This window comes from Amphiprion ocellaris, chromosome 12 (assembly GCF_022539595.1).
Source record: "Amphiprion ocellaris isolate individual 3 ecotype Okinawa chromosome 12, ASM2253959v1, whole genome shotgun sequence".
Classification (NCBI taxonomy): domain Eukaryota; kingdom Metazoa; phylum Chordata; class Actinopteri; family Pomacentridae; genus Amphiprion; species Amphiprion ocellaris.
In genome coordinates this window covers 20,963,771-20,973,433 of record NC_072777.1, presented here as the reverse complement: position 1 = coordinate 20,973,433, position 9,663 = coordinate 20,963,771, and the positions used below count along the sequence as shown (strand labels likewise).

The window sequence follows — 9,663 nt, the reverse complement described above, 5'->3', positions numbered from 1 at the left end:
CTCACAACAAAGAAAGAGGCAGCAGACCGTGGAGGTAAACTGAGCACCTTTTCACTAAACTCAGTGTGCTGGTGGTGGTCTTCGGCTTTGTCTCTGTTGTTTCCACGTCCAGCATGGCTTGGACAAAATACCAGCTGTTCCTCGCGGGACTCATGCTCACAACAGGCTCCATCAACACGTTATCGGCTAAGTGAGTAGAATTAATTATGCTTTTTTTTTTTTTTTTTTTTTTTTTTACTGTGTCATGTTCATAGTCAGAGCTATGCTAGGTCACACAAGCAGCACTGTAAAACCAGGCTGGACCAGTGTTTCACCAGCATGTGTAGGGCAGCTATCTGGGTTGCGCGTTAGTTCACTGGCAAGCTAAAATATGAATTCGTTTATTGTGTTTTATCTTACAAAGTATTAACATGCAACGTACGTGTATCTAACTTGTAGCTGTAGCTGCTGTATCGTAGTTCTTTAATCAGTTAATGAATGGCAAGCTAACAGCTGATTCGTCTGCAGGCTTTACAAGAAGCTAGATCTTCCCGGCTTTTGGCATAGCTTCGTGTACCTGGACAGACATTCAGGTTATGGACATGACAGGAAGCAGCTGCTGATGGGATGAAAATGCTACATTTGTCTAATCATGAGTTATTTGTACCGATCAAACTTATTCTGATGGAATCCCACTCAGACATTTATGTCCTGTGAGAGATTAAGTAATTGCCTTGTTCATCCCTTTATATAGGTCAAAGGTAGTCACAATGAGTGGCTTATTTGAACATGAAAACATAATAAAATAATTTTTTCTACATCGTCTTAGACCACCGTGGGATATACTTGGTTTGCCCACAATACACAGACAACATATTTACAATGATTTAAACTGGAGAACGGCAGTAAATTTTAACATCTGAGAAGCAGAAAATGGGCAGTTTATCAATGTTCCTCAGTAAATGACTTAACATTAGGTGATAGTGAAAATGGCTGTCAGTATTCTGTCAATCAACAAATGCACCAGTCTGTGCTCTGAAATGTACATATTTGAGTAAAACTCACAAATAATTAGAATAATGAAAATAATGATGATGATGACAATGACCGTATTTGTATAGCACCTTTAGAAACCAGTGTTAAAAAGATTTACACAGAAAATAATGAAGGAGCGATACGTGGACAAGTTGGAAAAACAAAGAAAAACATTAAAAATCCTCTCCACTGTAAGTGGTTTAATGTTTTCTCTTTTCCTGGTTTTAGCAGAATGCGTAACAGCCACATTCTGTACTGCCTGGAGCCTCAGAAAAGACCATTTCAGTAGTTCATGCAAAAAAAAGTCCCATCACAGAAACATTTTATATTGTATTTGAGAACCAGAGAATGTTTGGTATTCATCAGATTATTAAAACACATGCTGATTGCATATTAGTCCTCTCTTGTTGTCGTGATAGGAAGGGGTTTGTCATTTTAGTGGAACAAGAAAGTCAGCTTTTTTTACTTCTCCAATAATCTGTGATGTCAGCTTTTTAGTGCCTGACACACAAACTTCTCTGCCCATTTGTGGTTTTGTAAACTAAGCAGAACTCAAATCTGCTAGAATTATAGCTTTTATCTCTTTTGATCTGTTCTGTGCTAATCTGTCAGACAACAGTCTGACATAGCCACTAACACGTAATGTTTCACATCAGTCAACTGAAACCAGCCCTTTCAGTGCCGCCTCACTGCTTTTGAAGCCTTACAGCTAAGATCAGTTACAGCTTGTAGGCTGATAGTTTTGGTGTAACTTTCTTCTGTTCTTTCATGCAACCATGCACCATATAAAGATTTTTATTCAAAAGCACTCTGACCACAAGAAAGAGGGTTGTAATAGCAGGTTTAGATAAGTTAACAGGTTGAAACTAATTGGATTTCATGTACTGATGAACTCAGATGTTTGAGAGAAGTGTATTGAAGAAGTGCTGTGTCGTCACCTTTGGAGACCACATTTTCATTGCTTGCATGTTGAGGCAGACAGAATGCTCACATGTCAGTCATGCTCTGTGTGACTATAAAAGTCAAAGGTTTATGCCTACTTAAGCAATAATTGACTAAAGAAGTGAAATGCAGCATCATGGAGTCATCCAGTCCGACTGTGCAGTGATTCACTGGACTGCTTGGTGGAAACAGGTCGCAGTGAAACAAATGTACTGCATTTAATGGAAGAAGCAAAAATCATTTACATGTCATTACACTTCAGTCAGTTGTTGCTCAAATGCGGGCGTAATGGGGAATTAGAATTAGAAATTAACTTGTAATTTGTATGCCACTTTTTTCCATTGTGTATTTTATTGTTAAAAGCAGAAATAATGTAAAAGATTCACATCATAGAGTCCAGTATAAAGGGTGCTTTAATCAAGCAGAGATGAAATGATGTAACTAAAACAAATTCATCTAATATATGCAGTTTTATACTCAACTGGTTGCAGGTTTGGGATGTCATGTGTGTTTGTAATATGGGCTGTGGGCATTAATGAAAAGCTGAGGAAATAAAATTCTTTAATAGGAACTACTTGGTGTGCAGATCTGTTTTAGTCTTTGCGTATTGTTCAAAATTTCCATAATTTAATTGCAACAATGTCTTTTTGTCTGACAGATGGGCCGACATGTTTACAGCAAGGGGTTGCCATGATGACTCCGAGCATACGTTCTCACACCCATTTGTGCAGGTATAGTAATAAACGGAATGAGACCATATTGTTTACTACTTTATTTTCACTCAGCTGTGTGTTTGTAATAGACCGAAGAACTGCAAAACTTTCTTGGTTCTGAAAAAAAATCTAAGAATTAACAACCATCACGTACCAAATTTAGTCAGATTTGTAATGTTTTTTCCTTGTTGTTTGACAAGATAGGTCCAATTTTTAACAAAATTCTTGCCTATTTTTGTGTCTTTTACTGAGTAAAAAAAGGAGTTTATAAACCAGCCTGATTTTGCATAGGCCATAGTTGTGGACTTATCCCCCAGAGATAGGACTCCAGACAGCAGCATATTAAGTAGGATGAGAGAATCAATGGAGGACAGGGATAGAATGATAGAAGAAAGGAAGCTGCAGATTTGCCCTTGTGGCTGACAGATAGTAACAATAGTCAGGGGCTGTAGAATGCATCAAGGGAAGAAGAGGTGTGTGGTAAAGTTAATGTGGAGTTGCCACATTGATCAGTACTTCTTGACAAGTCAGTTGAGCCAGTCGGCTGAAGTCCAGCGACAGGTAGAAAACCACAGCTAGCAGTATATCAGTGACCCTGTCATTGAGAGAGCTAGTGCTGCAGGAGGGGATGCCGTGGAGTTAGATGGCCCAGGGCAAATGGCAGGAAAGAGCTGAAGACGGTAAACAGGGATCTTACAGTGACATTAGATGGGCTTAGGGGAGCAGGGATAAGGAAATTGGAGAGGACCAGCGTCATAATTTATGCATATGGTGCAGAAAGATTTGGGATTAATGATAGAAAAAGGGTGGATAGATTGCAGCAAGGTAGGTCCAGGCAACAGAGGAAAATAGTGAAATTAGTCAAGGAGACAGCTAAGAAAACAGTGGAGGAAAGTGACAGTAGATGAGGGAGAGAGGGGGAATCAATGCTCTGCAAGAAGAGCTAAGAAACCAGTTGGCAGGAGAAGAACATCAAAAGAGGAAGAGAAAGGAGAAGGAAAGAGTCAGAACAGCATTTTATAGGGACCCTTTTAATTTTGTTAGAGGATTACTCAGTCAAGAACAGGGAGGGCAACTCAAAGCTTCAAAGCAAGTAGTAGAGGAACACTTAAAGAACACACACTCATACCCAGGGAAGAATAGACACATGGGCCTTCCTCCTGATATACCACCTCAGGGTATGTCATGGATATCCCGTGGATCCCATGGATATTAGGCCACCTATGTGGAAGGAGGTAAAGATTGTAGTAAGGTGCACAAAGGCTTCTTTAGCCTGAATCCGTTGAACATGACAGTACTGTATGGGTTGTGTTGTTAAAATGGAGTGGTCTGCTAGTACCGATGGTGGGCAGTGGGAGCTGGCATGGAGGAGGATGACTCTGGGATGCCAGAGCTCGTCTTTAAGCTTCTCCAAGGTGTCACGAAATGTCAGTGAAGGGAGGTGTCCACTTGATGATCTCGTTGATATGCTGGCTTGTGCTGCCCATCTGACTTATCCATCTTGGGCTGTAGGGGACATGCTGGTAGGCTACAAAACTTATCAGTAAGGGGCATAGTAGGGTGGGTCTCTTCAGTGAGCGCTCATCATTCTTACTAAAGCACAAGTACCTTGTGCTGTCTGAAATGCATATTTATAGATTTTTTTTTAGAAAAACATACACTGGCATGTCGGAGTGTGTTTTTGCAGGTCAAGTGAGTAAAAACGTCATTTAAATAACATTTAAGTGCAAACTTATTAAAGAGGCGATGATAACTTGCCGTGAGCGTTTTTTAGAACAAGGTGATGCATCTCAGGAGGTTTAAAATATAAACCTAGCTTTGTACAGTTTTCCATCAGAGTTGTGATCTACTGCCTGTCTGCCTCTCTCCCTCACCCATGTTTCCTATTCAGGCAGTGGGGATGTTTCTGGGAGAATTCAGCTGTCTGGCAGTCTTCTACATCTTGGTTTGCCATGACAGACGTAGCCCAGAACCCAAGATGAACACCGGCAGGAGCTTCAACCCTCTCCTTTTCTTCCCTCCTGCCATGTGTGACATGACAGCCACTTCCATCATGTATGTTGGTAAGTGACCACAGTCTGTATCTATTAAATAAAGAAGGAAATATTGACTGTAATCTTACTTGAGGAGCTTCTTTGTTTTATTTTCTTGCACAGTATAAAGTAATATGCAGTCAAAGGAGAAGACATCACTTACTTATTAGATACTTTCAGATAGAATTTGTTTTTCTTAATGTTACTTCCATCTTAATAGGACAGTATGAACTGTGTATTTACGTATCATGGAAAGGAAAGTCTTCATTTCCAGATCATGAATCTGAAAGATTAACTTTTGGCAATGTGAGGGATTCAGCCATATTCAAACGTAAGATGTTCTTTTGTGTAGCTATTCTATTTAAATCTTTTTGCAGCGCTCAACATGACAAGTGCCTCCAGCTTCCAGATGCTTCGTGGAGCTGTCATCATCTTCACTGGCCTACTTTCAGTGGCTTTTCTGGGGCGTCGCTTGGCATTCAATCAGTGGCTCGGCATCATGATTACCATCCTGGGCCTGGTGATAGTGGGCCTTGCCGACTTCATCAGTGGGCACAAAGATGACTCACATAAACTAAGTGACGTCATCACTGGTAAGAGGTTTTTTCTTCCCTGTGGTAATTAACTCCATATCAAATCAATGGTGTTGTAAGATACAGCTGATAAAACGGTATGGGATGAAACTCAGGTTCTAACTTTACACCTGCACTACCTAAAACTACACAGAAAATTGTAGAGGTTTGTTTTTACTTTAAAAAAAACAAAAAAACAAAAAAAGCAGTGTTTATTTCAGCAAGAAATAATTCACTGCTACTCTGCTGTCCTGCAGGAGACCTTCTGATAATCATGGCTCAAGTCATTGTGTCAGTGCAGATGGTCCTGGAGGAAAAGTTTGTCTACAAACATGATGTCCATCCTCTTCGGGCTGTCGGAACTGAAGGTATAGCAGTTTCAATCCGCTGTCTTCTTTCATCTGCATTCTTGTAACACAAAAACTAATCAGAGCCAATTCCTTGAGTTATCAGTGTTGAAAGAAATCAATGAGAAATGTGGAATCCACCACCAAAACACAACAACAACAACATTTAGTTTCATCATTGTTTTCCAGCAGATAACAAGGGTATTTAAATATATTTAACAAGTTTGATCAATGTACAGCAGTATTACTGAAAATCAAGTACAGGAACTTTCTCCACAGTGTGATTATGATTCCATTAGGAATTTAAATTCTTAGCTACAGTTTAGAGTCAGTTAACCTAACCTGCATGTCCTTAGACTGTAGGAGGAAACCAGAGTACCTGCAAGAACACGCAGACTGGCAGGTTCAAACCTACAACCTATAAAATTCAGTCTGTTAAAGCAACACCAATAAATAGCTTTTACTGTAATCAACTGTGGATATCAAATGATTATGTGTAATATAAATGGTTTTGCATATTATTAATACCTAACTGCAGTTACTCTCGGCCATTATAGCATCTTTCAACTTGTTGATTTGGTCTTACTGCCTGCAACTCAGCTGTTGATTGTTCATTATCACAGCTCCCATCAGCTCTGTCTTTGGTCAAAGCATGTGCTTAAAACCCCCCTGTATACAACTTACTTAGCCCCAAACAGCAGTAGGACACAACAGAATTATTGAATGTAGTTAAATATTTGGCAGCTAAAGAGTCAAATAATTCTATCAGCAGTAGATGGAGAGCAAAGATGAAGCTAAAAGGAAGTGAACTTTAGACTTATGTTTGCAGGGAAGGAAGACCAAATAACAGATAATGGTGGTCTGTAACGGCTGGATGTATAAACAACTAGCAGCGTCCTTGCAATTCCTAGAAAATCTAGATGGACAAGGAGGGATGGCTGTGATTTAGGTGGAAGAGCGGGTTGTCTACCGATTGAAAGGTTGGCGATTTGATCCCTACCAGTGGATCATAAACTGGATCTAGAATACTTCAATTTTAAACCAATATTGCAGTTTGAAACTATAAATCTAGCATTTTCAAGGCTGCAATTTAGAATACATGGCCATTAAAAATTGAAACTAATGCTGTGATAAACTGTATTGAATTTGAGCTGATTGGAACTTTAAAGGTTTGTTTAAGCTTGCCCTTTGATCACTATATTGATCATATGTGGTTTATTCATATTCGACTGATATAAGTATAGTCAGTGGTTGTGCAATGGTTAAGTCTTTGGACTACTGATCAGAAGGTCAGAGGTTCAAGCCCCGATGTGGCCACTGTTGGGCCCTTGAGCAAGGACCTTAACCCTTCCTGCTCCAGGGGCGCTGTACCGCGGCTGACCCGTCGCTCTGACTACCCCAATTGGGGAGATATGCGAAAATCAGAATTTCCCCTCGTGGGATTAATAAGGGATAATAAAATAAAATATTTATAGTCTCTCTTCAGTCCTCTATTAAACCCCTAAAAAAAATCAAACATGTGAACCAAAGTTGCATATGTAGATTTTTTTTTCCCACAAAAATAAGTGTATGTGGGGCACCAAATGGTCATTTAACAAAGTAAAGAGTTTTATTTTCACTGCATGGCGGGATCACATCCCATACATTCTGACCCAAAATGTTAAGAGAAGGTTTTTACCAATACATGCCATCCCTCTTGTTTATGACAGTCACGCTTTTGACGGTATCTGATGTGGTAAGGCCCTATCTCATTTTACATCTTTTACACAGTGAATATTAAACTGAAGCTAGCCTTCAACAAAATTGTATTGCAAATCCATTCACATTATCTGCCAGATGAATTGTAATTAGATATTTTCCTTAAATTGTTTAGGCCCATTTGGCCCCCCAGCCTCGTTTCGCAAAATACTTCTGAAAACAAGTGCAAAAAGTATTTTTTTCAGCCTTGCTTCCAATCTTTGGTTTTGCCTTGTAAATGACTAGATGATTTTATAGTGAGGTCAGATTAACACAGTTTTGTATTCCCAGGTTTCTTTGGTTTCCTCGTCCTAACGCTGCTGCTGATCCCCATGTACTTCATCCATGTTGGAAACTTCAGTGACAATCCTCGGCATGTTCTGGAGGATGCGCTAGACGCCTTCTGTCAGATCGGACACCAGCCACTTATTCTGTTGGCTCTGTTGGGCAACACGGTTAGCATCGCCTTCTTCAACTTCGCTGGGATTAGCGTCACCAAAGAGATCAGCGCCACCACCCGTATGGTGCTGGACAGCCTGCGGACACTGGTCATTTGGGTGGTGAGCCTGGCATTGGATTGGGAGGACTTCCACGGCCTGCAGGTTCTGGGCTTCTTGGTCTTGTTGCTGGGTACATCTCTCTACAATGGTCTGCACCGACCCCTGTTGGCCAGGATACCGTGCTGTGCTGGGATGGTGACTGTAGATGATGAAAGCAGCCCAGAAGAAAGAGAGAGACTTCTTGGTGATGGCAGGGTGGAGGCCAGTGAAGATCACTAGAACTTCACACTTAGCACTCAGACAGCTTCCCACTGTAGTGGACTGTGTCAAAGGCACTGCACCTTTCATGGATGCTGTCAGTTATGTCAGTCAATTTTTAATCAACACCTCAGATTTTAACTGACGTCTCACAATATTGTAAATGGTGAAAGTGTGAAAACATTGTGAAAAAATTTGCATATTTGCTTTCTTGTCAGGGGTTAGGTGAGATGATTGATACATTCTCATATATGTACACTAAAAGAAGCTGGATATTGTTAGCTTAGCACAAAGATTGGAAACAAGAGGAAGCAGCTACATTGGATCTGTCCAAATGCAACAAAATAGGGGAATTCTCAACAATATAACCAATATGAAACCCATAATGGGTTGTTTTAACAATTTAGTCTTGTTTGGACTAAAACAAGACAGATTTTTATTTTAATTTGTACATTTTAGAGGTATTGGTAGATAGATCTTGTTTTCTGACAAGTTAGCTGTTTCCCAGTCCCCAGTCTTTTGCTAAGCTAAGTGAAATTGCTGGTTCTATCTACATACTGTGTTTACTGCACAGACATGAATGTTATTCATTTTAGTAAGCTTATATCCTGAAATGTAAATCTTCAAAGAAAGGGATGGTAGAGAGGGCGACTGGAAAGAGCTTTTCTATTACAATACAGGATTTTAAGAGATTCCTGTTATTCTTCATTCTGAAAAAAAAATCTTAAATAGATGAACCATTGACACATTGTTTCTAATTATTTGAAAAAAAAAATTTAAGTGCTTCTTCATGCATTTTTTTCTTGTGATCCTACAGATAATGATACTGACTGCAGTTTACTTGATTGTGCCAAAATGTTTATGCACTGCATTTACTTCCTGGCAAATGCACTACAGAGGTATTAGTTAAAACATTTCTTTGCTAATCAAACTGCAGAGCCAAACCCTTAATCTCTGTTTCATTGTTTTCTGAAGTTCATATACACACTGAAGCTGTTTTTAAAGAAATGTCTATATTTTCTCTGTCCCCCAATTTCATTTGTAAAGATGGACTTGTATAAACAAGTCAAAGCTCGACACCTTGTGATTTGCACTTGATGCTGTAAATCCTACTTTTCTTCCTCTGTTCAGTTATCCAAGCCATTGACGTTATTGTACAGTAAGAAAAAAGGAACGACTGAAGTCAAAAGATATCAAATGTCAAATATAGCGTAATTTTTCGATGTGAACGTGCTTCTCTGTGTTCATGTTAATGAAAACTGTGTTTTGACAATTGGGCAATGGAAATATTTTAAAATGTCACCAGTTTTAAAGTTTTTGTACATTTTATGGACAAACTATTACTGTCTTACTCAAAAACTATCAACAGATCAATCACTAATGAAAATGACCTTAAATTGCAGATTCAGTTGTGTTTCTAGACCTTAATAGTATAGAAAGGTAATGTGTGGGATATACTAAACCATCAAAACTCATTGAAGGATGTATAGAAAACATAACTGCTAATAAAATAACATACAATTGATATCTTATGTTTACAAAAGCCA

General features: G+C 39.2%; 1 protein-coding gene across 1 annotated transcript; it reads left to right on the top strand.

The window, feature by feature from the left end:
• On the top strand, nucleotides 1–9,663 carry slc35f6 (solute carrier family 35 member F6). Its single transcript, XM_023299699.3, has 6 exons — nucleotides 1–190; nucleotides 2,615–2,687; nucleotides 4,561–4,732; nucleotides 5,080–5,295; nucleotides 5,532–5,642; nucleotides 7,650–9,663. The coding sequence occupies exons 1-6, from the start codon at nucleotides 114–116 to the stop codon at nucleotides 8,135–8,137; spliced, it is 1,137 nt and encodes a 378-aa protein (XP_023155467.1). The 5' UTR covers nucleotides 1–113; the 3' UTR covers nucleotides 8,138–9,663.

What these genes read in the sequence shown, in the direction of transcription:
- slc35f6 (XM_023299699.3), top strand. Translation starts at nt 114, where the DNA reads ATGGCTTGGACAAAATACCAGCTGTTCCTCGCGGGACTCATGCTCACA. An exon ending in TCTCACACCCATTTGTGCAG is followed by an intron (nt 2,688 to 4,560) that starts GTATAGTAATAA and finishes TTTCCTATTCAG; the next exon opens with GCAGTGGGGATGTTTCTGGG. An exon ending in CACTTCCATCATGTATGTTG is followed by an intron (nt 4,733 to 5,079) that starts GTAAGTGACCAC and finishes ATCTTTTTGCAG; the next exon opens with CGCTCAACATGACAAGTGCC.